Below are 24802 nucleotides of genomic sequence, written 5' to 3'. Positions count from 1 at the left end.
GAAGCTGCAAAGATAGTGCAAAGCATTCCTGACACCCCGCACCCAGGTTCCCTTAGTGCTAACGTCTTACCTGACCAGGGACGTTTGTCAAAAGTGAGAGATTAACGTTGCTTAGTGGTAGACAATTGACTGGCTTCACTTGGATTTCACTAATTTTCATGTTCTAGGATCCAATCCAGGATACCACGTTGCGGTTTGGGTGTGTCATGGTCATTAAATATGGTCATAAAAGTCAGCTTATCCTGAGAAAATGGATGTAAAGATATGAGCTATAAGGATCTGGTGTTCCTTACTCTAGTGAACACGTTTAATTGTGATACGGTTATTTAGAATTTTTTGGCAAGTTTTCTGTTGTTGTTGTTTGTTTTTAGCAGAGAAGCAGAATTCCCCATGTGCGACATTAAGGTTCGCTTTATAAGGTCACCGTTTCTAAACAGCGTGCTAAAGCTTGTTGAAAGGAGGTCATCTTAAGGTTGAGTATTTGAGACCCTGGAGACAGCTGGTTGCCGAGCCGTAATAAAAGCTGTCCGGGTGTCGTTTTCCGAGTGGATGCAGCAGCCGTGGCCCTCGGCCGGGTGTCTAACGAGCCTCTCCAAATGTTTTGCTGGCAGAAGGACTCCATGAAAGATGACAGAGGAGGTCATCGTCATAGCCAAGTGGGACTACACGGCGCAGCAGGACCAGGAGCTGGACATCAAGAAGAACGAGCGCCTGTGGCTGCTGGACGACTCCAAGACCTGGTGGCGGGTGCGCAACGCGGCCAACAGGACGGGCTACGTGCCGTCCAACTACGTGGAGAGGAAGAACAGCCTGAAGAAGGGCTCCCTCGTGAAGAACCTCAAGGACACGCTCGGTGAGTGGCAGGACCCCGGCCCGGCCTGGAGGGCGGGGCCCCGGTGCTTTCTCAGCGGGACTCGGGGTGGAGGTCATCGCTTTCATTTGCATTTGAGGAAAAAAAAAAAAGGGTATGTTTTAAATATTGACATCTTTCTATTTGTCTTTTTAAAAAATCTCTGGACATTGAGAGATCCAATGCAGAAATACCCGGCTGGTCATTTCCTAGAGGTTCTCGAGTTTGGAGGTTCATGTGAGCTGGCCTTTCTGTGTGTTTCGGACCCCCCTGCGTGTCTCTGTCTCCTGGCATCGACTTTCTGGAGGGTCCTGAAATGGAATGACCACCTCCGGGCATGTCCCCAGGTCCGCCCAGGCCATTCCATCAAAGCTTTTTCTCTCTCGAAATCCTGTGTGTGTGTGGTGTTTGCACATAGAGGAGGAGATGGCAAAAAAGTACTTTGCACCCGGGGAATTTTTTCCCTCTGTTAAACTGGTGGCATTTCACGGCGCAGTCCTGGACGGTGGCAGCTAAGGTGGGGACTCGAGCGGCGGTGTGATGCGAGGCCGCCAGGGTGACCCGCAGGGGGCCTGCTGGGCGCCCAGCTTTCTTCCCACGTGCCTGTTCCCTTCCCTGGTGTCCGGACGTGAGAAAGAGCCCGAGTTCCCTGAAGTTGATGGTGTCCGATCTCGCCTTTTCGTGGACGTCCTGCAGAGGATGCGAGAGGGTGACTTCCTGAAGGTCAGCAGTGCCTCCTTCCGTGAGCACCATGTGGGTGGCCCCCGGGACCACTGGTTATCACGGAAGAGTTTGCTCTTGAAACAGGTCAATGTTATCATTTCCTTGAGGCTTTCCTTTTTATTTCTAACAAGAGAATTAGTTTCGCTTGAGGGAGGGGAACAGGCAGGAAACCTGAAAAGAAAATTAAACTCTGAATGTGATGAGTGTTGCAAAATATTCACCTTTCATTTTCTGAAGTCTTGAAGGGTCCACTGACTCTTCAAAACGAAGTAAAGGGCTTCCCTGGTGGCGCAGTGGTTGAGAGTCCGCCTGCCGATGCAGGGGACGCGGGTTCGTGCCCCGGTCCGGGAAGATCCCACATGCCGCGGGGCGGCTGGGCCCGTGAGCCATGGCCGCTGAGCCTGCGCATCTGGAGCCTGTGCTCCGCAACGGGAGAGGCCACAGCGGTGAGAGGCCCGCGTACCGCAAAAAACAAAATACAAACAAACAAAAAAAAACAAGTAAAGCCTTCATTCATTGGGTAGTAATTTTGTGTTGTGGGTTAGGTTATTTTCACGACTTGGAGAGAGAAATGAGGCACTGGCCTGCGTGAGAATCACACCAGCTACCGTAGATTCTGCATGATGGAGAAATTACGTTTTTCATGAGCAATCTGATTCTTTTTCACAAAAGTGACCCTCTTTATTGTTTTTTCCAAGCAAGTCACTTGAAAGAAACGTTGTTGTCCTGTGCTTATAACTCTCTATTAACTGTGGCTAAGAAATGCGGGAAGCGTGAGTAGGTAAATACTTCAGGAGTGCCCTGCGCTTAATTTTATTTATTTTTTCCAATTTCAGCTTCTCACCCACTAAAGTACCTTTTTTTGGAGATGCTCAACATTGTTGACTTGTTTTGTCTTCTTATCCTTTTTCAAAACTACATTCTCAAGATTCTAGTAAAGAAGGAAACACCCAGAAATGGAACGGAATGCTGGGGCGTGAAATAAGGCGGAGCAAAAGCCCTCTGACTTACCTACGATTCCCTGGAACAGCTCGTCATCCCTCCCTTCAGTCTTTAGAACGAGAAGACAGCTGAGCTCTGCGGCACATCTGGCGCTGGGGTTCGGTTTTTCACGAGTGGCAGTCAGTCCCCAGGGCTCCTCTCAGAACTCGGGGGGCCTGGCTCAGCCAGCCTGTCCTCGTGTGGGTGCCAGGCTGGCTCCCCCGCCCCGACAGATGGCCCCCCAGCTCTGCGGGCACACGTCTCCTTCCACAGAGCCAGCCAAGTTCCATTTTGGGAGAACACAGATTGTTAGAAAGCTCTTCCTGAAATAGAATCAAAGTTGGCTTCTCCTTAACCCTCTCCCCTCGGCTCTCCTTGGCCCTCGAGAGCCGTGCTGGGGAGACCTGCTGCTCTTCTGTGGACCGACCACCCTTTTCCAGGCCTCCTCCCCCGTCAGGCACATTACTGCCTTGGAAACGTTTGTACCTAGCGTTATTTAATGTAAAAACACCAACAAAGCTATGTTCTGAACGTCCATATCTATCCGTGGTAGTCAGTATTTGTAGTCTAGAGACTGTTGGAGGTCAGTATCCCCATTGCCGAGGAGAAATGCCCGCATTCATTGTCTGTCTTTTTTGCTTCCATGTGTTTGTTGTGGTCACCCAGAGCCTTGCTTTTGTTGGACAAAGAGAGACCTTGTTGTCTCGGCATGAGTTTTCCATTGCCCCCCTTGAACGGGGTCACAGAGAAGGGAGGTACCCAGACAAGAACCACCGTGGCGGTGTGACTTACTATTTCTCCATCGTCAGACCTGACAAGGCACCAGCGTCGAGAAGGAAGGTGGGAAAACTTTCCGCAGCCTCTCCTGCCGCCCACTGGTCTCCGTTACAGAGAAGACTGGAGCTAAAGCATCCGTGGCTTCCTGTGTAAATTACCGTGACGGGTGTGCTGTTGGAATTATAGCGTGATCATAGACTGATTACGCACCCCGCGGAAGTTCTCTCTCCTGTGTATTAGAAGGAGTGAAAGCAACGTCAAAGACACCACCACACATGTGGACCTTCTAATAGCGACTCGTGACATCATCCGCATTTGTAATTCTACTGCCATGGAAATCCACCCGGTTTCTAAAGCCACGGTTAAGATTTCCCCGGCAGGCACCTGGTTTGAAACACAATAGCACTGGACTCCCCGTCCAAGTCCCTGTGTTCTCCTTGTGTGTTGGCATCTCTAACTGCCGGGGACCGTGACTTGGCAGAACTCTCTCCTGCCTTTCTGTATCCCTGTGCTGTGCTGAGGTCAGTCGCCAATTTAATTTAATCGCATGTAATAGTTTGTTACAGTAACCTCCAGAAAGCGGTACCTTTCCCAAAAAGTTCTCTCCGTTAAGAAAGGACTAACGCTCTTCCTTTTCCCTTAATAATTTAAAATTAAATAAAACAATATGACCTCGTGTTTGTAGACGGGTAGCATGTCGATACACTAGGTCTCCTCTCACGTTCAGCTTATGACCATGATGAGTCAAAGAGAGCTTTTCCACGGATATCAAGGAGCCGTCCTCAGAACCGTTCCTGCTGGCAGAGCCCAGGCGATGTTTTGAAAGGCTCGCTGCATTCCTGGGCTCCGGCCTGGCCTTGGTGTTTTCCACGACCCGACTCATCAAACCACGCAGGTTAGGTGTTGGAAGGTGTTGTGCTAAGTCCTGCATGATGGGGAAGCTGCTCCCGGGGAGGGATTTTACTGAAGAGCGGTTTTTGTCACCACTTGACAACGGCAGCTGGAACCCGCCGAAGCCCTGAAGGTTAACTGTCTTCGCGATGGTTGCCTGAGGCCCAGGTGCTGACTTGGGCTACCCAGGAAGCTACGGTGCCGTTTATAATCTGTTAGCATCCGCCCGTGGAGGGCTTGTTCCAAGGCATGCACATCCTTTGCTGACCACCCTCCTGCGGCATGTGGAACCAGAAGTGAGCTGGCCCCAGTGTGACCCTGCCTGAGGCCAGGTAGTCACCTGCCAGTGATGAGCTCCGGAGCAGTGCCCACCTCTGCGACTCCAAGCCAGCCCTGGGAGCAGAGAGCGGCCACGGTGGGGGGACCAGTGCTCACTAACTGCAGGAGCCCTTGCGCGGTCTGGGTTGATGCTTTTGGCCGGGGAGGGGCGGTTCCTGGGGGAGAAGTTCCCAGGGCTCCTCAAGGCATGTCCATGTACGGCTGACTGAGCGTCTTCCCCAAGAGAAGGCCTGTGACAGAGACGGGTCACATGCCTTTAGCATGGACTGGGGTTTTTTTCACCAAGTTGACTGTCAGGGCTTACTGGGTGGGCGTTTGACAGGGCTACGTCACAGAGATAAGCAGCTAGGATGTTAGAGGGAATCCTAGTGATGCTGGGTTCCCTGTTTTAGAGATGAAAGCCAGGGCCTTACTAGCAAAACCAGAGTGGGGTCTGAGTATGACAGTGATCGCGTATCGGTGTTAACGTCCCGGTTTTGTGTCGAGGATGCCCTTGTGTGTTGAGGTGATGGGACAGGGCGCTGGCAGCCTATTCTCAGAGAGTTCAGGGAAAATAACGTCTTTGTGCTCTTCTTACAACTTATCTGTACATCGAACAAACGGGCAGACGTAGAGTGGCTTAGGGACTACCCCAGGCCGTGACGCTGGATCATAGCAGGGGAGAGGTTGTACCTCGGGCTTCCTGTTCTCTCCGGGCATCTGCGGTGCCGCAGAGCCTTACAATCGTCATCAGTCTTTCAGAGATCAGAGGATCGCCGAGGACCTGCTGAGATTGGACCTAACACACGAGGTTGCCGCCGGGTATGAACGTGCCGGCCGCTTCTTCCTCAGAACGGTTTCCCAGGACTTGGTTCCGAACTTTCCGTAATCATCCAGCAGGTGCCCTCCGTATCACTGGCAGGCAGGTGAGGGAACCCCGCTTCCTGCCGGAGCGGCCCAGGCTGCTCTGGGCCAGTTCAATGTAGGCATTTTTGTTACAACAGAGATGGGGCGAGAGATGGGCCCCAGCCTCCGTGATGGGGAGGCCGTGGGGGGATTTTCTTTCCGGCACTGCGGGACTGTGGTCTTTGCTGTGATCAGAAGCGTTCTCAGTAGGGCTGAAGCGGGGCAGGCTCTGTCCAGATGAGCCACGGGTGACGGATGCTGTAGTCGCTGGTTGTCACAGGCTGAGCTGGAGTCGTCCCTCCCTCGCTCTGTCCCTTGGAAACGCTTCTAAGCCACCTGGTTCCCCGCTAAGTGACCTTCGGGAACAATTACCAAAGGCTTTGAAGCAGGGATGCAGACGTGGTGTCGGGATCGGCTCCGTGTCACAGGGTGTGTGTGGATCAGACGGGGGAGGCCGGCTGGACGTTCTTTCACCTGGTGGGTAGAGTTCAGCCCCTGACTCTCTGCAGCCTGTGATGTAACTGGAAGAGTAACAGTGGCCCGGATGCGCGGGGTCATTAGGACAGTGGCGCTGCCCCTCCTGGCCCACCAGAAACGGCTGGATGAGGCCACTCGGGCCTCTCTTATCCTTGCGGAAGCAGCGTACGTAGGAGGGTGAGGCTGGGGTCTTTTCAGATCCAGGCTCGGCACACGCCCACACGCCAGTTGAGCGATTTGGGGCGAGCCGTGGAAGCCGCAGAGCCTCAGCTGCGGCGTCTGTCGGGCGGGATGAGGGACCACTTGTCCCATCAGATGGTTGAGACTGAACTCCGTCACGTGAAGGATGCTCGGGGCTGGTCTTCGGTGGAGGGAGAGGCAGAGGCTGGGAGCAGGGGGCGTGTGGGAGGACAGTGAGTGAGCCGGCGGCACTGAGGGCCCTGGGTGACCCACACTGGGGAGGCCCCCATCATTAGGCCTGATGCTTTTGCAAAGGAGAGCCCCAGCGGTTGTCCTGTGGTGGACGGGGTGGTGGCCGTCGGGGTGTATGGCAGGCATCTTGATTCTGGTCCTCGGGGTGGGAGCGGCAGTGCCAGTGTGTCAGCAGGAGGCTGGGGACGAGATCTCAGGGTGGCCCGGGGGGATGTCACCAGCCCTGGGCTTCGAGGGAAGGCCCAGAACTCTGTGCCAACTGGGTGTGAAGCAGCAGGTTAGTCACAAGTGACTCAAGGGTCTGCAGCCTGAATGAACAACCGGCAGAAGGACCAGAGGGTTAGGGAAGTAGGAGGAGAACCTGGGCCGTGATGACGAGACGCGCTGGAGTTGATGGCGGGCCCTTCGGTGGGCATGTCTCACGCTTCAGGCATGCGTCTCAACTTCAGGAGCCAAAGTTCAGATTTTGCTGTCACGCACTGTGTGACGGGAAACTTAGTTTTTGACCAGTGTAAACAGTTCTATCTCGGCCTGCAGGGGAGCCCTGGCGTTGGAGGCATTTCGCGAGGTTCCTCCACCAAGCGTCCGCTCCGCCGTGGTCTCGGGGGCCTCCGTCTACTTTCTACAGCTGCCCCCAAGCCCTCCCCCGGGAGGGAGGCCCTGTGACAGCCGGTGCCTGGGACCCGCGGGCTCCATAACCACCATCCCCGCGCTCCCGACACCCATGTCACGCCCGAAGCCAAAAGGAAAGCTTAATGCAGCAGCAGATTCAACCCGAGACCCGGAACGGATGTCGTGTGCGTTTTCCAGCGTGTAGGCAGTGATAACGATTTCTGTGTGCCCCTCTGGTGCTACCTACCTGTAGACCTTTTTCTTTAATCTTCCCAGTAACCCTCAGAGGAATATACTAACATCCTTATATTTCACGTGAAAAAAATGAGACTCGGAGGTTAAGGGATGTGTGTGCCCAAGAACACGCAGTAAGTGATGGGTTGAAATTCAGAGCAGGTCTGCCCGACTCCTCAAGCTCTGCTGTTGTTGGTCAGCCTTGGGGGTTGGGGATTCAGATTGCGGGGAGCCCTGGGGGGTGAGGGAAATGCCGCCTGCTTGGCATCGGTATTGGTGTATCCAGTCGCTCCCTGGTCCCGCCTGCACGGCTGGGTTGGTTTTCTCCCACCCTTGCTGCAGCCCCTGGGACTCGAGGGGACCAGCTATACTTCATAAGCATCGTTTCCTCCCGGCCCTGGGGGTTCACTTATCCATAACCGCCTGGTTCCGTCACACTGAGGGGAGCAGGAGCCTTTAATTAAAATGATTCGGAAGCCGAGTGTCCCAGGAACTCACCTGCTTTTCCCCAGATCGATTCTTATTTCGGCAGTAGCTGTGTCGGCAGCAGGCATGTTCCGGGGGGTCTGCGCGCGTGAGATTTCAGCCGTCTTTGCCATTCACAGGCTCTTTGTGTGACACGGGTTTCTGCAGTCAGGTAGTCCTCAGAATTATCCTCTCTGAAATGCCTGTCTTTTATAAAACTGTTCACTGAAGACTGGCATACTTATTAAAAAAAAGAAAATTGGAAAATAGAAAAAAACAAAAATCACCTGTGATCTTATCACCCAGAAATAATCACTGTTGGCGTTTGCATCTGTTTGCTAAGTATCTCTACACACGTAGAATCAAAATCAGGTTGCAAAGGTGACTTCTTCGCATCAAAACCACTGTCACCAGGCAGTCAGTCCTGAAACGTCTACCCGTTCGCGGAAGCCTGATCGCGACACGTGCTGGAAAGGACCTTTGCCGCGTGAGTTTGGTCCATGCCTCCCGGCTCCTTAGTGGTCAGGATGCTCTGTATAAAACCGAAGAGGAGAAGCTGATGCTTTATAGTGCATTTGTCTTAGAAGTAGTTTGGTTTCCTAGGTTGAATGTCCATAAAGAATAAGAAAATTACCGTTAGTCTTTTTACATGTCACTTAAACATACTTCCTAAACTCAGTCACCTTCTAAGGAATCAGTACAAAAAGTACAAAGTACATTTTTCTCACTTAAAGTGCAGAGCCAGACCACGCCCCATGAAAAGTTTGTATGTAACATGCGAAGAAGATTGACCGATCTCGGTTTGATTTTAAAGGTCCAGCTTCTCCAACCTATCACCTCTTCCCCGTATCAAAGCAGGGACTCTGGGTTTTCAGAGCTGCATTTAACACTTGAGGTTGACCTTTTCGGTCTCTGTTGTATAATCTACCGTTGTACGAACCCGAATTAGGTATTATGTGGCATAACTTAGAACTCTTTAGAATTCTGTCCTGCGAGATCGTTCGCGGTACGAATGACCCGCCAAATGTAATGCCCACAGACTGTGGAAACGTCGACAGCGTTTGTGGTGCTGGAGCCCAAAATACACTTGGGTTTGTTTGCATATATCGTAAGTGTCCAAGTATTTAGAACAAGAAACGTAAAACAACTCACAACGGATTAGTGGGAGGATAATTAGAAAATAGAGACAGATTGTTCAAAAAAATGCTAAGGGGAGAAGAGCCAGGAGAGGGGATGGGGAAGGAGGAGTCTACGCTTGGGAGATAGAGGAGAAGCAGGTGTGCGGTGACACGGGGTCTTGAAGCCAGACGCGTTGGCCCCCGGGCCCCTCGAGCCCTGAGGAAGGACAAGGACACCATGTAAAGCATTTCCCAGTTTCTTTCCCAGCGACCGGCACCTGGGTTGCTTCTTATTAAAATGATCGTTTTTCTAAAGAACATCGATACCAGCCTTTCTTGACTCAAAGTTACTCAAGTGGGAGCCTTCGGTTTTAGAATAGAGAAAACGTGGACTACAGATGCTGAGAATTAAGTAAAATCTTCTCTCCGTGTTTCCAACTGCGCTTCCCCATATGGCCCGCACTCAGTTTCAGATCTCGTCCATATGTCTCGAACGTTCCTCTTGCCTATTACACGCTCGTGTCTGTCGCCGGGGCCGGTGTGGGGTGCAGGGGGGTTTGTTCAGGACGGGTGCCGTGGTGCTGACTGCAGAGCCTCTGGGGCTGCTGGAAGGCCAACCAGGCGCCTCCTGCCCTGAGCCCCGCGCCCTGCAGCCACCGCTGCTCTCTGCACGGGCGGGCACCTGCTCACATCACTTTGTCCACAAGCCGCGCCCCTGATCAGCCCCTGCAGCCTGCCGTCCCTCTCTCTCAACTCTTAACTTCCTTTCTCTGCTTCCAAACTCACGGATTCTGTGAGCGTCCAGATCGTCCCCCGTGGTTCTCACGGCTGGGAAGCCACCTGGAGGGCAGCTCTTGGTGAGTTTTCGGGCTGGGGGTCTCCTGGAAGCCAGCCATCCTAGGGTGGCTGTTTGCAGGGAACCTCCATTGATTTTATAGTTTTGGCTTTTTTCACGGAGCAAAGCAGTTGAGTGTCTAACTTGGAAAATTTACAAGTGGGTGTTCATCGTGGAGCGTGGATTGGTAGTGAAATGGTTGGGGTCCTTAGGCGCTGATCTAAAGTGACCGGTCCTGTAGTATTTAGCCCAACATGCCCAGCCAGACCCTGGTGACAGGAGTTGGCTGTAGGATCCAAAAGGGCCACTGACGGTTCTCCTTTGGTTGTTTTTGTGTAGCCTAGTATGTACAGTTAAGTTTAAAAAGTGAAGTTCATTCGACACTTTGGGCTCTCTGTGTAGAATCCTTGAATCCTGGAAAGGGCTCTGGAGATAACCTGGTCCACAGCTTTCCTATGAAAATGAGGCACGTTGAGTTACTTGTCCAGGGTAACAGGGTGCTTCACAGCAGAGCCAGGAGCAGGCCTTGGGCCCAGGCAGGGCACTGCCACAAAAGCCAGCTGGGAACGAGGGCCTGGAGGCCGAGCCCAGCTACATCAGTACCCCTCCCTGGAGCCGGCAGGGGCCTGGCCTCTTAGTAACCAGAGTTCACCTTGTCCAGAGCAGCGTGTGGTCCCGGAAGCCCTTCTGTCCAGCCTTGGAAGATGGCGTGTCCCTTGCACTTCCTAACTGAAGGCCAGCTTTGCACCGAAGAACGTCCTCTCCTGAGATGCATCAGAGGGGCCCTCGTGTCTTAGCTGCTCCTGAACCAGAGAGCAGGACTGAGGCCAGGCTGTCCCGCAGGAGCATTTGAGGGAGAAAACAGACACGTGCACACCTCCGTGGAGAAAGCATCACCTGTTCTTTTCTCCACCGGACCTTGGCCCTCAACCAGAGAGGAGCGATAATAGCAGTAAAGCACCACGCCCGCAGTCGCGCGGCTCCTGCTGTGTACGGGACGCTACATTCGGTCCCCTCCTCAGGCTTTGGAGCCTCACAGCCGCCCCACCAGTGCCACTGACATCCCTGTGTCACGGCTGCAGAAACGGGAGAAGAGAGGGCAGAACTGCCAAGGCCACAAGCCAGTGGGGCAGGAGCGGGGTCAGAACTGGGGTCCGGTTGTCTGCCAGCCGCTCGCCCCCACCAGCGTGTCGTCCCTTTACTCGCTCGCTCTCTTTTTTGTTACCATATTTCATCTTGCTGAGCAGGCGTGGGCTCAAAAAGTTGCGCTTGTGAGCTTCTGCCCGGGGCTGACACCGCGTGGTGCTTCAGAAGGTCACGTTGAATCCGTGCACGTGCGCGGCCCACTCCCACCCCTGTTCTGCACACTCAGAGATGCTTGTGCTGATGCAGCAGATATGTGTGTTGGGAGGTACTGAATATGTATTTTTAATTACAATCTATAATTACAATTTCTTTAAAAATTCTTTTGACTCGCATCCGTGCTACCGTTTGGCTTTCGCATTTGGTTGACCATATCCTGTGCTTCTAAACCACTTTTCTTCAGACTTACACATTCAGTCATGTTCTATGCCTGCCTGCTCACGAGGGAACGGGCTCTCTCGGGGGCAGGGATGGAAATTCCGGTTCTGGGCCCTGGGCCTGTGCGATGGTAGCCTTTGCCCCGACACATCTCCGTCTTGTGCCGGCTGCTGGTACATCCACCCGCTGGAAAGGGGACCATCCGGGCACGTGGACGGTGAATGGCTCCCTTGTCCCTCGGCCAGCTGGCGGCCCGACGCGGGCCGTGTGGATCTGCCACAGGGGTGGCAGCTCCCATCCATCTCATGAAGGCTCCTTCCTCCCCCTGCCCCGTCCTGGACCAGCCCTCCCTGAACTTGGGGGTTCCATACGGCGCGTAAGGGCACGTTTCATCGTAGGGTGAGGGGTACACACCTAAGGTGCGCGTGCCTAGGAATAAAGAAGTAAACCCCCTGGGTTCGTGGCAGTTTCGGGGGGGGAGCATGGAGCCCCCGGTGTTTCCCACAGGCCGCACAGCAGACTGACTCCGCTTTAGGAAAGGACAGTGTTTTTCACCTTCGAAAGCTCGATTTAAGCTGCTAGTGGGAGAAAGGCTCCTGGCCCGACTTTATCCTCAGCCCTTCACCTCCCTGGGGCCTGGCACATCCCGCCCGTCAGGAGAATGTGTTCCCCGCTCTTGCTGTCAGGACCTTACAGGGCAAGCGTCTGCTTTTCTGGTGCGGACGTGGCAGCGGCAGCCGCAGGGCTGCGGTTTCCTGCGGGTGAAATGGGTCCCCGGGACCAGCTGGACAATACCAGGCATCTCAGACCTGGGCATGAGAGCCATCACCCGGCTGCTCCAGGTGACGCCTGCCCTCCTGTCACTCACTCAGAGGCGTGACCGCAGTGCGACCCGCTGGACGTGCAAGCCCAGGGAGGACGAAGCTGACCCCTAGGGCTGCATTTAGTCCTCCGTCCTGGACGCGGCTGGGAAGTAGGGTGTCCTCCTCTTCGAGTGGACCCGGTCCCTGTCAGTGAGGCAGGCGCGGTGCCAGGCGCAGTATCTTCCACCAGTGACGTGGGGACGAGGGTGAGATGGACCAGCTCTGTGCCCTGCCCGCCACAGTCATGCTGCCTCCGCCGGGCGCGTCTCTGCCCCTCCCTCCCCTCCCCGTCCCCTCCCCAGACCCCTGCCCAGTCCCCCCACCCCCGTTCTCCACACACTCTACATCCTCCCCAGGCTCGCACATCCAGCAGGTAGCAGCGGTTGCGCCTCTGAGTGACAGGAGGGGCAGGTGCCACCTGGGGCAGCCACGCCCCAGTCTGCTTGGCCTGAGCCCCGGCCGGCTCTCAGATGCTCTGCACTGACCAGCCCGTCCGTCGCTCTCCGGGCTGCCCTGGGGGGTTCCTCCGAGACCCACCTCGGATGGGGCCGGTGGCCCTGGGTCCCCGTGCAGAGCAGAGCAGAAGTCGAGGTCAGGGGGCTTCGGTCGGTTAGGCCTAACGTCCATGCCACCCAGAATCACAGACCTCGAGTGCGGGCTCTTGGGGTAAATATTCAACCCCAGGCTGCTCTGGGATTAGGAAGCACGGCCTGTGTCTGCTCACCCCTGCGCACAAGCCTAGGGGCTCCCCAACTTTTGCTCTGTTTTCTGCGGCATACTCACCCACACGTACCTGTTTTCTCAGGGGGGCTCACCAGTTTGGCGTATTTCAGGAGGTGAGGTGGAAGCAGGGGAACGAGAGTGGGGAAGGGTCATTTTATTTTTTCCAGAGCCCTTAATCAAAGTGACAGAAATCCAGAAATCAACTCAAAAGTAGCTAAAGAAAAACAACAGGAAGAAGAGGAGAATTTAAAGAGATTAGCTCACATCATTGGGAAGTGTGGTTGGATTCCCGGGCTCAGCTCATGTCATCCAGGTTCTGTCTCTGGGCCTCTTCTTCACACAGGCGCCTACAGGTGTGGCTGACTCTTGAGAGCCGGTTCCCCCCACCCCAGGCTGCAGGGGGAGTTCTGATCCGAGCCCTGGGGCTGGGCCCTGCTGAGACCACGAGAAGAGAGGAACTGCTGAATAGAGATGACGTAGCGGGTGTGGAACAGATTAAAGCAAGAGAGAACTACTGCATTAATCCTAAATGGTGGCCCTTCAGAAAATCCCTCAGTTTAGTAAATGTGAGGTTCTTCCTTTATTCAGATACTCGACTGTGAATCCTGGCACTAGACATTCTCTGAGTAGTGGAAGCTAGTCTGAAAAACTAGATACAAACTAAATGAACATATAGGACCACGAATAGCTATTAGGAGCCAAACATTAAATATATCCTCTTATATGAAAAGTTATTTCAGCTACTTTGTCCCTGAACCAATCTTGTCAGACCTCCTTAGCGTTTAGTGATAAAAAGCTTCTGTATTAATAATTTCAGTTGACGTTCCTAACCCTGATGGGGAAAAAGCCCCACAAATTAATAACCTCTATGCTTAACTTAGTATACATGACATTTTAAGTGCAAGGAAATTTTCTACTTGCATCTGGTTTATGTCACACATCTGATTCGTAGCATAAAATGGCTTTGCCGTAGAGCTCCTGAAACTCAGATGCGCTGTCTAAATGTATGGGCTGGAATACTTGTATGAACTGTCCAATTTGTTTGGCATTTTATCTTAAATCTGCAGAGTTCCAGCTGGAAGATGACAGAACATATTTTAAAGTCGTCTGCTATAACATCCCTTTATCTTTTTTTGGGGGGGGGGTGCGGGTACGCGGGCCTCTCACTGCTGTGGCCTCTCCCATTGCGGAGCACAAGCTCCGGACACGCAGGCTCAGCGGCCATGGCTCACGGGCCCAGCCGCTCCACGGCATGTGGGATCTTCCCGGACCGGGACACGAACCCGCGTCCCCTGCATCGGCAGACGGACTCCCAACCACTGCGCCACCAGGGAAGCCCTTGCTTTTTTTTAAAGTAGTGATTTCCATTCCTTCTTCGTTCTTTCCTCGTGGAAGGTATGGCATTTTATACATTACTGAACGAGCTTAGAGAAAGTCATAACTTTGCGGGAAGAAAGTTACTCAACATCGCCGAACGCAGCGTGCTGGCAGTAGGAAAGGTTTCCTAGTGGCCGCGTTCTACATATTCTCATCCATGATGTGATGGGTCCAGTGCGGGTCACATCAACACCTGCAACAAAACGTCCAAACACCACATTCTGTACGGTGGAGGATTTTACGGTGAACTTGAGAACTAAAAGAGACGCACACCATTTGAATTCGTCCTAGATCTTGTGAAAACATGTTAGTGCTCTCCGGGCCTCGGTCCGTCCAGGGCCTCGGTCCGTCCATCGTGGCCTGGCCGGAGCTGCCTGGGTGTCCCACACCACGTGGTCGGTACCCGAGGCCAGGGTGTGGTGAGGAATGTGGCCAGCTGCTCTGGGAGGTGCTTCTGTCTGCGGCCCAGGCTGCCCCGGAATCCGTGCTCTGGCCCTGGGGAGCAGGCCTTGGAAAGGGCCAGGAAGCGCGTTCTCCCAAATGCGGCCCAGAGAGGGGGCGAGCGGAAGCCCTGGTTAGCGAGGGCATCTGGTGGGCCAGGTCCTGGTTAGTTGCTGTTCAGTAGGTGAAGATGGGCCGGGACTTGGCAGAAGGGGTGTGAGGCTCTTGCCTCTCCTGGCGGGAAAAACGTGAAATCATAGAAAGAAATTAATCACATTATCCTTGTTAAAATCACAACACACATTGGAGTCAGGTTGTGTTTTTGATACAACTGGAAGAAGGAGGTGGTCTGACTTGAATGAACAAAGAAAAAGAGAGCAGAAGATGTGGGGAAATACACAGGCAGAGAAAGTGGGGAGCAGGGGAGTTCCCACACTGCCTCCTTCCCTAAAAGATAACGGATTTGCCTTTGAATTAGAGCCTGGACGCCAAGGCCGTTCAGAGCTTGGGGCTCATACACACGGGTCTCTGTCCCCTCCGACCTGGCATCTCGTAGCTGGCACGCGGCGGCAGTCACGTGGCCTCGGGGGAGGTCCAGGCAGGGGGAGATGACGGGGTCCTGAACCTCCAGAGCCTCCTCGTTCGACGTCCTTGTGATCCCGGCCGTGTGACTCTCCGGAGCCATTCACCTGGTTGTCCTCATTCAGAAAGGCCACCCTGGCTGCTGGTGGGTGGGTCCCCTTCCCTCTGACGCCTTTCTCCTCCCTCCTGCTGTTCCCTGGGGCTCCCCAGGGCTCCCAGCCCTTCGGCCCCATCCACCCGGGGTCTGGCCTCGGGCAGAATCAGGGTCAGGGAAGAACTGGGGAAGAAGAGGAAGCTGAGAGCCTTTGTCAACAACCCAGGACTTTGTTCTGTTTACACATTTCCACCCGACGCCCCCTCCAGCCTGCCCCAGCTGTCCCCAGACTTGTCCTGGGGCCCCGGCCTGTTGCTCCTGTTGCAGTTCTTATCCCAAACCTTCTTTCCCTAACCTCAGCCCCACTTCCACCTGGACACACAGGGCCCATTTCATTCCCTAGAATCAGAGGAAGTGTTCATCACAGTTTGGGAGGGTGCGTGAGGGGATCTGGAAACCCCATTTCAGAGCCCTGAATGCATTTGCCCATGGAAATCATGACACGAGTAACGAGCATCTGCCGTCACGCTTCACGCTAGCCTCTGACGGAACTGTGCTTCTTGGTGACTCTGGATTAAATAGGCTTTCATTGGATCACGGTCTGTCTGTGCCACTCCACTGGCTGCATGTGTTGGGCCAGTTCCCTGGTCTCGTTCAGCCTCGGTTTCCCATCTGCAGAAATGGGGGGAGCCGGGTCTGTCACAGGACCGTCGTGAGGTTCAGATCATGTAGATGTCAGTGCGGCCGGGCTCCTCCCTACCCGCCCCTGACACACACCTGCCTCCTGCATTTCACGGCGCCAGCCACCATGTATCTCTGCTCCCATAAGATAATGTTTCCCAGGTGCCAAACGCCTGACGGGCAACGTTTCTGTTTGGGTGGCCGTCTGGCACGTAGGGTCACGGCCAAGAGTGTTCAGAGAGGACTTAGACCCTCTCCTGGTAAAATATCTGAGAAAAAAGAAATTCAACACCCAGCTCAGCACCAGTTAGGAAGAGTCATAATTATTCGTAAAGCACGTTCTGTGCTTTATATGCATAATCTGAACTTAGGTACCTGTTCTAGGCTGATTTGTCCTCAAAATTCATATGTTGATGTCCCATTCCCCAGAATCTCAAAGTGTGGCTGTATTTGTATAGGGCCTTTAAACAGGTAATTAAGTTTGAATGAGGTTTCTTAGGGTGGCCCTAATTCAGCATGACTGGTGTCCTGTAAGGAGAGGAAATTAGGACACAGAATGCAGACGCGGTGAGAAGGCAGCCGTCTGTAAGCCAGGGAGAGAGGCTTCTGAAGGAACCAGCCCTGTTGACCCTTCACCTGTGACTTCCAGCCCCCAGAGCCATGAGAAAACACGTTTCTGTTGTCGAAGGCCCCCAGTCTGTTACGGCCCCCCTCTCAGACTGATCCGGTGCCATCGTCCACATTTTAGGGTAAGAAAACTAAGACCCAGAGAGGCTAAGTAACTTGCCCAAGAGCACACAGCTAATTAGTGGCTGACGCGGGATTCCTGCTGGGGCTGTGCTCTCAGTCGTTCTGCTGTGCTACCCCCAAGACCCCAACCTGGAGTTGCCTCAAAGACTGTTTAGGTCATGTTAGAGCAAAACAGGTTAATTTTCCAGGGCTGTTTGTATGTAGAAAGTTCCAGTCTTGATAGAGACATATAAGCTTCTCTTATGGGCAGGGAGTGTGCCTGTCTTACCTCACTCTCCCCAGAGTCTAGGAAGGTTCCTGGAAGGAGCTCAAGGCTGAAGTAATTAAATTATTTTGTGTTTGAAAAAAAGCAGACAAAGCAGTATGTTCATTCAGCGGTATGACTGACTTACGTAAGTGTCTTCCACGACGCATTATGAGGCATAAGGTCTTCCATGGCGTATTACGAGGCGTAAGGTCTGCCGTTGTCTTTTCTGTTGATCTTGACACCTTTCCGCCTTTTTTTATATATATTTTAATTTTATTGGATTATAGTTGACTTACAATGTTGTGTTAGTTTCAGGTGTACAGCAAAGTGATTCAGTCATACATATACATATGTTTCATTCTTAGATTCTTTTCTCATATAGGTTATTCCAGAGTATTGGGTAGAATTCCCTGTGCTCTACAGTAGGTCCCTGTTGGTTATCTATCTTACGTATAGGAGTGTGCAGTGACACCTTTACGTCTTGATGAATATTCTAAAAGCGGCTCTTCCCTGGCTCTTCAGGTAGGCTTCCTCACTCACAAATTTGGAAAGGTCTCCTAGAGAGTTATTTTTACATGTTATTTCTTGAAATCGTTACCCATAAAGATTGCACTCTGCCTGGCCATTCCCGCTCCGCATGCTGACGGCCCCGGGAGGTCTGAAGGCCTTCGTGCCCGAGCTTTCTGGGTGGAAGTTTACTTCCATGAACTGTCCCGTGTGCCTCTGGATTAGGATGCCATTGAATCATCACAATGCCGTGTCATTGCAGAGTTGAACTCACCTAGCTTTGAAATCAGAGGTTGAGAGGTTCATGTTTTCAGGTGTAAAGTAAATGAACTCTTACATGGAAATCGAAATGTTTAACTTGGTCCAGTGTCCCGGCTTACTCTTTATTTCCCGTGCACTTGAGTAAGACGCTGAAGAACAAAAAGAAACAGCAGAAGCCATTAGCTTAAAGAATTGGTGTCTCGGAGCCTCCCTGGTGGCGCAGTGGTTAAGAATCCGCCTGCCAGTGCAGGGGAGGCGGGTTCAAGCCTTGGTCTGGGAAGATCCCACATGCCGCGGAGCAGCTAAACCCGTGCGCCACAATTACTGAGCCTGTGCCCTAGAGCCCGCGAGCCACAACTACTGAGCCCACATGCTACAACTACTGAAGCCCAGGCACTCTAGGGCCTGTGTTCCGCAACGAAGAGTAGCCCCCGCTCGCCACAGCTAGAGAAAGCCCGCGCACAGCAACGAAGACTCAACGCAGCCAAAAATAAATAAATAAAATAAATATATAAAAAAAAAAAAGAATTGGTGTGTCCACTTGAAGATCCAAGTGAGTGAGCACTTATCACGGGTGTGCTGTCACCTCACACTCCTTGCCCTGCGTGTGGCACTGAGCGGAGCACGTGTCCCGGGGCAGAGAACGCAGCCAGGCGGGTCTGCTCTGGAAGCCAGCGCCCAACTCTCCGTGGTCGGAGACGATCATGACGCCTCCTTTCATTCCTCTGACCACCCCAGCTGGCAGGGGAGTAGAAGCAAAGGTAATTCTCAGGACCAAGCTGTCTTTACTGCAGGGAATTAAGGGAGAAGGAGGTACAAGCTACCCATAAAAGCGCTGTGGTGTCCTTTCAGGAGAAAACAAACGTTTGCCAGTGGCCACAGTTTCCATGCCACGAAAACCTCCTCCCTGACTTAGCTGGGAGATGTGGCGGGGGAGCGGCATGGCGGGCCCCCCGTCCAGGTCCACGTCCGCATCTCTGGGGCCGACGTGCCCTCCTCCCCTCGGCTCACTTTCTACAAGGTTCCGGAATTCCGTGCATTTTAACCAGGTTAAAGCATTTTTACCTTAGGGCTTTTCCAGCTGTGTTCCTCAGGCACAGGAAGGGATAATTTTCACATTATAGCTCAGCACTGACTCACATATGTGACTGAAGCAGCAATTCTATGTTTGATGCACTCTGAGATTTTCTATTTTGTTCCCTTTTAAAAAGAAGACAGCACGTACACACAGGCTGGTCACAACCCCGTTAAACTGATTTTCTGATCCATTAGTGGTTTTTCAATCAATGTGAAATTTTCTGCCTTAGATTTAATGTATCGGCTATTTTTTTTTTCCTTCTAATTCACTCATCACAACTTGTGGGAAGTCTCTGCAGTGTTGAAAGAAAAGAACAGAAGGAAGGAGGGGTATGGGTTTCTGCCCAGTGGGGCCGCTCCACTGCCAGGTGGCCCCGGGAGGGCACTGAGTATCCTCGGATGGAGGAGAGGGTGCCGACCTGAGCACAGGCCAGCCCTGAGGGGTGCCGAGAGCTGGGGCGGCTCTGCGAGCTCATTTTGTCCAACTTCCCGTCCAAAACGCATGAGACGTTTTCTGTCTTTTTTTTTATTTTATTTTTTTAGGTCTTTTGTAGTAGTGGCACAGGGATGCTCTCATCATTTTCAGACTTTACACTGTTTTATCCTCTTGGTTTGCTGGTGCTCTAGCAGGTTTTTGAGGAAAGCAGAGAGATCGGTTTTGGTAATAACCAGCTTTTAGGCTTTTAGCCACTGTCACCTTCTCTGCTGGTGAGTGGCTGGTCACCAGCCACGGGACCCAGTCCGTCCTATATCAGGTGCAGGTGCTGCCTCTTGGACGAGGCCCCGCCCTGAGCCCTTGTCGGGTCGCCGGACGCTGAGCCCCGTGCCCGCGTGGAGCCCATGCCGGGTCCCCACGCGCTGAGCCCTGTCCCCGCACTGAGCTTTGCCGTGTCTCCGCAGGCCTCGGCAGGACCCGCAGGAAGACAAGCGCCCGAGATGCATCGCCCACACCCAGCATGGACGCGGAGTTCCCCGCCAACGGAGGCGGCGCCGACCGCATCTACGACCTCAGCATCCCGGCCGTGGTCAAGTTCGCGTACGCGGCCGAGCGCGAGGACGAGCTGTCGCTGGTGAAGGGCTCGCGCGTCACCGTCATGGAGAAGTGCAGCGACGGCTGGTGGCGGGGCAGCTACAACGGGCAGGTGGGCTGGTTCCCATCCAACTACGTGCTGGAGGAGCTGGACGAGGCGGCCGCCGACGCGCCCGGGGGCCCGAGCCTGCGGCCCAGCGCCGCGCTCAGCAACGGCCAGGGCGCGCGGGTCCTGCACGTGGTGCAGACGCTGTATCCCTTCAGCTCGGTCACCGAGGAGGAGCTCAACTTCGACAAGGGCGAGACCATGGAGGTGATCGAGAAGCCCGAGAACGACCCCGAGTGGTGGCGCTGCCGCAACGCGCGCGGCCAGGTCGGCCTGGTGCCCAAGAACTACGTGGTGGTGCTGAGCGAGGGCCCGGCCCTGCACGCCGGCTCTGGCCCCGCGGGGCCTGCGCGCGCCGGCCGGTTCGCGGGCCGCGAGTGGTACTACGGGAACGTGACGCGCCACCAGGCCGAGTGTGCGCTCAACGCGCGGGGCGTGCAGGGCGACTTCCTCGTCCGCGACAGCGAGTCCTCGGTGAGTGCGGGGTTGGGGGGGCAGAGGGGTGTGCCCGTGTGTGTGCACGTGTGTGCGGGTCTGTGTGTGTGATGTGTATACGTGTGCGTGTGTGCACGGGGCGCGCAGGGTGGCTTGCTCATCAGGGACAGAGTCCTCGGTGAGTGGAACGCTCGAAGGAAGCGGAGAGTATGTATGTGTGTGTATTCGTGTGCCATTCCCTTCTCAGGTGTGTGAATGGCCTCAAACAGCCAGGGTATTTGGGGCTCATGTTAAGAGGGATGAACACAGTTGGTCTGTGTTCTGAGACCCCCCGCTCTGCCGTGGGCTGAAATCCGCCTGGACTGCCCGGCCTTAGCTGCACCTCTCCTCCGGGAGGTGCGTTCTTGCAGGTGGCACGGTAAGTACAGTGTGTTGTTAGCTTCTGAAGGTTTGCTGCCTCTTGACTGAGATCACCCCTGTTCTGTCGTGCAGACTCAAATGTCTCTCCCCTGGTTTCCCCGTTAATGACCCCGTCTCAGCCCTGGCGGCTGACCTTGTTTCCTCTCTGGGTCTGAGACACATCAGATGTTCTCAGCAAGGCGGGCACCCGGGTTCTGACACAGCCTTTTGTTGGTTGGTTGGTTTTGCTTTTTAAGCCGTGTAATCCTCAGTACATCTCTGCCTCAGGCACCACTGAGTTTATTTCTGAAAAGCTTTTAAAGCACTGAGGAAGAGAACAGAAACGGAAAAGACAGTTGTCGAGAGAGAGGAGTTTGTGTGTGAGAGCGGAGTCGGCGGCGTGAGGCCTCTCGACCTGGAGCAGATTGGTTTCCAGCACAGATTCGGAGGTCTGTGTTTCAGGTGTATGGCCGAGCCCGTCTGGGGGAACTGGGCTGTGTCACGCGAATTAGCCTTTTTGTGTTTTCATTGTGGAGGTACTACTAAACCGATTTTGTCGATCCCTGCAAATACACCTTCCAGAGTGAGTCCCCCCGAAAGGAGAGTTTTGAAGATCGAGTCCAGTGTAATTTCCTTTGTACTGGTTCCTGCAGACTTCAGCTTAATTTTTAATTCTTTTTTCTTTTTTGGCTACCTTGGGTCTTCGTTGCTGCACGTGGGCTTTCCTTAGCTGCGGCGAGCGGGGGCTACTCTTCGTTGCAGTGCGTGGGCTTCTCATTGCGGTGGCTTCTCTTGTTGCAGAGCACGGGCTCTAGGCGTGCAGGCTTCAGTAGTTGTGGCACGCGGGCTCAGTAGTTGTGGCACACAGGCTTAGTTGCTCTACGGCATGTGGGACCTTCCTGGATCAGGGAACGAACCCGTGTTCCCTGCATTGGCAGGCGGATTCTTAACCACTGTGCCACCAGGTAAGTCCCAGTTTAATTTTTTAAACGCAACCTGTAAGACTGGTAAGCTCGTGCTACGTACTGTAATTGTTGTCTTCTGAGAAAGTAGATGCCACAATAAGTAAGTGCATAGTCAAGGTTCCTGTTGACTGATCTGGGAGGAGCTCGAGGCCCCAGAAGTGATTTTCCCCTTCAGAGAGGGGGGCAGATGTGGTGGTGGTGGAAACGGGCCCCCCTGATGGCGGCAGCCGGTCGTGGAGTCGGCGCCGCCTGCCCTGTGCTTGGGCAAACGCACAGGGCCTGAACGCTAACTGCATCTGAAGTCTGAATACTGAGCTCTTCTTTGCTTTCTTTTTTTTCTTAAATTTTAATTGAAGTATAGTTGATTTACAATGTTGTGTTAATTTCAGGTCTACAGCAAAGTGAATCAGCTATACATATACATATATCCCCTCTGTTTTAGATTCTTTTCCCATATAGGCCATTACAGAGTATTGAGTAGAGTTCCCTGTGCTATACAGTAAGTAGGTCCGTGATTATCTATTTTATATATAGTAGTGTGTGTATGTCAACCCCATTCTCTCCATTTATCCCTCCCCCCTTTATCCCCTGGTGACCATAAGTTTGTTTTCTACCTCCGTGACTCTCCTTCTCTTTGGTAAATAAGTTCATTTGTACCTTTTTTTTTAGATTCCACATATAAGCGATACCATAAAGACAAATATCATATGATATCGCTGAGGTTTTCTTATCCGGAGTTGGTGGTTTCTGGCAGGACATCACGTTAAGTTGTTCTAACGTGAGGTCAGCTCCGTGCACAGATCAGGGCGGAGGCTTCAGAGAATCGGGTCCGGAGCACTTCCAGCCCTCCTGAGAGAACCTCAGAGGAAGCACCGGTTACCCGATCAGAGTAGGAGGTGATCAAGGGACAGGTTCGATCCGAGTCGAGGAGTATTGTCTTGATTTTGGAATGTTGGGTTTGAAGAGACGTCTTAGAAGGAGAGGGCTGAAAGCAGCCCCCCAGTGTGGAGACAGCGCCCCACGTCCTTCTGTCCGGGTCTGGGCTAGGGGACAGTCCTTGGCAGAAGGTAGAGGGACATCGCTGGCTTAGGGAGGACCTGTCACTTTTCCATGGGACACACATGCAGGCAGTGGTCACTGTCTGATCTCGGGACTGAGTCCTTTTGGAGGTGGAGGGGTACTTTATCTGGCCTCCATCCCAGAACTTGAAGAAGCTCCAGTGTCACATTTGTCTCACATTATTAGAGAAAAAGCTAACTTTTTCTAAATCATTGAAACATTAATTGTTTATATTTTATTTTAACCATTTTTTAGGGGAGCCTTTCCAAATTTTTTTCCTTCCGTTTTAACTTAGAAAACCAAGCTCACGACAGCTCATCGTGTGCTGGGACCATTGATTCCCGGGGCAGAGGAAGGGGTTTGTTTGCTGGGACCTGGTCAACTCTGCACCCGCAGTGGCACTGGCTTGGGCTGAAGGCCGCCAGGTGGCCCGAGGGTGCGCAGGGCCGCTTGTGTCCTGACGGAACTCGCCGTGACGTGGCACCTTCTGCTGTCCGCGTGCCTGCCTTGTGCCAACGGCATGCTCAGCGGACTCTCAGGCGTGTCGCTGCTCTCACCCTGAAGAGCCATGACAGAGAGGCCGGCTGCGCTGTCTTCCTGCTCATAGCCAGTCCGTGCTCAGCTCGTCTGCAGCGGCGAGGAGCCGTCCGGATGTACAGATGGACAAGTCCCTTGCCTATTCCTTTTCCGCCGTCCACTGCATCTGCCTTCCTGCCACTGTCTCCCCATCTCCTTCCTCCCCTCCTTTGTCTTTTTCTCTGTGCATTTTGGCATGTCTAAGGTGAGAGCCTGGGCTCCAAAGCCACCACCAGGCCGGTGTGAGCCCTTAGCTTCATAATCTTGCAGGTTCTGGGTCAGCGTTCCTGCCGGACTCAGAGGCATCCCCATTTAATTTCCTTTCCTTCCTTGTGGTCTGTGGGGCCAGGGCTCGCCTTGGGTTGAGGGAACTGCAGGACCTCCTCTGTAAGCACAGCTCTTTTAGAGTGCATCTTCAAGATGCGTTTCATTTTTTAAATATCCTGAGGGATTCCAAGGTAAATAAGCTCGACTCTTGCTTGCTATTTTGCATTTAAAAGTATTTCATATTTTTCTGTTTTGAAAAGTAAAAATATACCCAGCTCTGAGTCCTGGGAAATCTGTGCTTGCGGGGGATGGATACGGGGGGGAGGGGGAGGGAGGGATGTGCGTATTTCAGAAAAAGAAGCAAAACTTTGGCATAGCCTGCAACATCCCGGGTCAGTGATATGCTGGGTGTTTCAGAGGTATCTGTTAGACATGTTTTATCAGTCAATGAATGAACCAGACCACCCTGCTTTGGCTGTCCTTCCTGTCCTGAATCTTAATATCGACTGTTCTTTCTTCATCTTCTCTCTCCCCCTCCCTTGCTCTCCTCCCTCACCTGCAATTGTCATTTATCCTCAGCAGCTAAAGATGAAACGGTATGGCTTCTTCTTCTCCATATTTAACCATCATACCTCCACCTGCTAATCCAAACCTCATTAAATCTAGCAAATTCAAAATTCCTACCTGCCTTCTGATGCTCAGCGTAAATCCTTATATATTTGTTCAGTCTTATCCTGTGGATATGGTTAGGAAGCTCTGCTTACGATGGAGAATAACCAGTAACTAGATTTCTGTGTGCTCTGTAAGTGGTCAGTGTTTTATTTCTTCCATTACTATAGAAAGTAACAGGTTACAACTAGGATGAGGTCTGCGAAGCATCAGCCTGTGGTATAGGAAGGCATTTTTCTCTGTACGACATTAGGGATCCCAAAGAGAGCATCTGTTTCACCTTATTTATTGTGTCCAACAGTAGTATTTAGATACTAATTTTTTGTCATACAGCACATTCACGTGTGAAAAGACTTGCTAAAGATAACTTACTGTATATATTGGCCACACTAACAGTCTATTTGGGTTTCATCTCTTACTCTTAAAAAAAAAATCTATTAAAATTATTTGGCCAGGAAGAAACAGAATAGAAGGATTAGCATAGTTCCTTGCTATATTTTTCAAATTGCATTTCTTATAGTAATTGGAACTTTTTTTTTTTTTTTTTTTGGTG

At 52.8% G+C, this 24802-nt stretch overlaps 1 protein-coding gene across 6 annotated transcripts in view; it reads left to right on the top strand.

Moving 5' to 3' along the window:
* NCK2 (NCK adaptor protein 2) overlaps positions 1-24802 on the top strand; it is a 132397-nt gene that overhangs the window by 93291 nt on the left and 14304 nt on the right. For 4 of the 6 annotated variants that reach the window (XM_073790958.1, XM_033838547.2, XM_033838543.2 and 1 more), the window contains 2 exons: positions 612-853; positions 19644-20353. In XM_073790958.1, coding sequence (XP_073647059.1) covers positions 628-853; positions 19644-20353 — 936 coding nt within the window. In that variant the 5' untranslated portion in view covers positions 612-627. The remainder of the gene's footprint in view (positions 1-611; positions 854-19643; positions 20354-24802) is intronic. The other 2 variants (XM_033838546.2, XM_033838549.2) reach the window with 1 other exon arrangement.

The sequence above is a fragment of the Tursiops truncatus genome, chromosome 14, assembly GCF_011762595.2.
Source record: "Tursiops truncatus isolate mTurTru1 chromosome 14, mTurTru1.mat.Y, whole genome shotgun sequence".
NCBI lineage: Eukaryota > Metazoa > Chordata > Mammalia > Artiodactyla > Delphinidae > Tursiops > Tursiops truncatus.
Note: the sequence above shows the minus strand (reverse complement) of the source record. Positions and strands in the feature narration are given on the sequence as shown.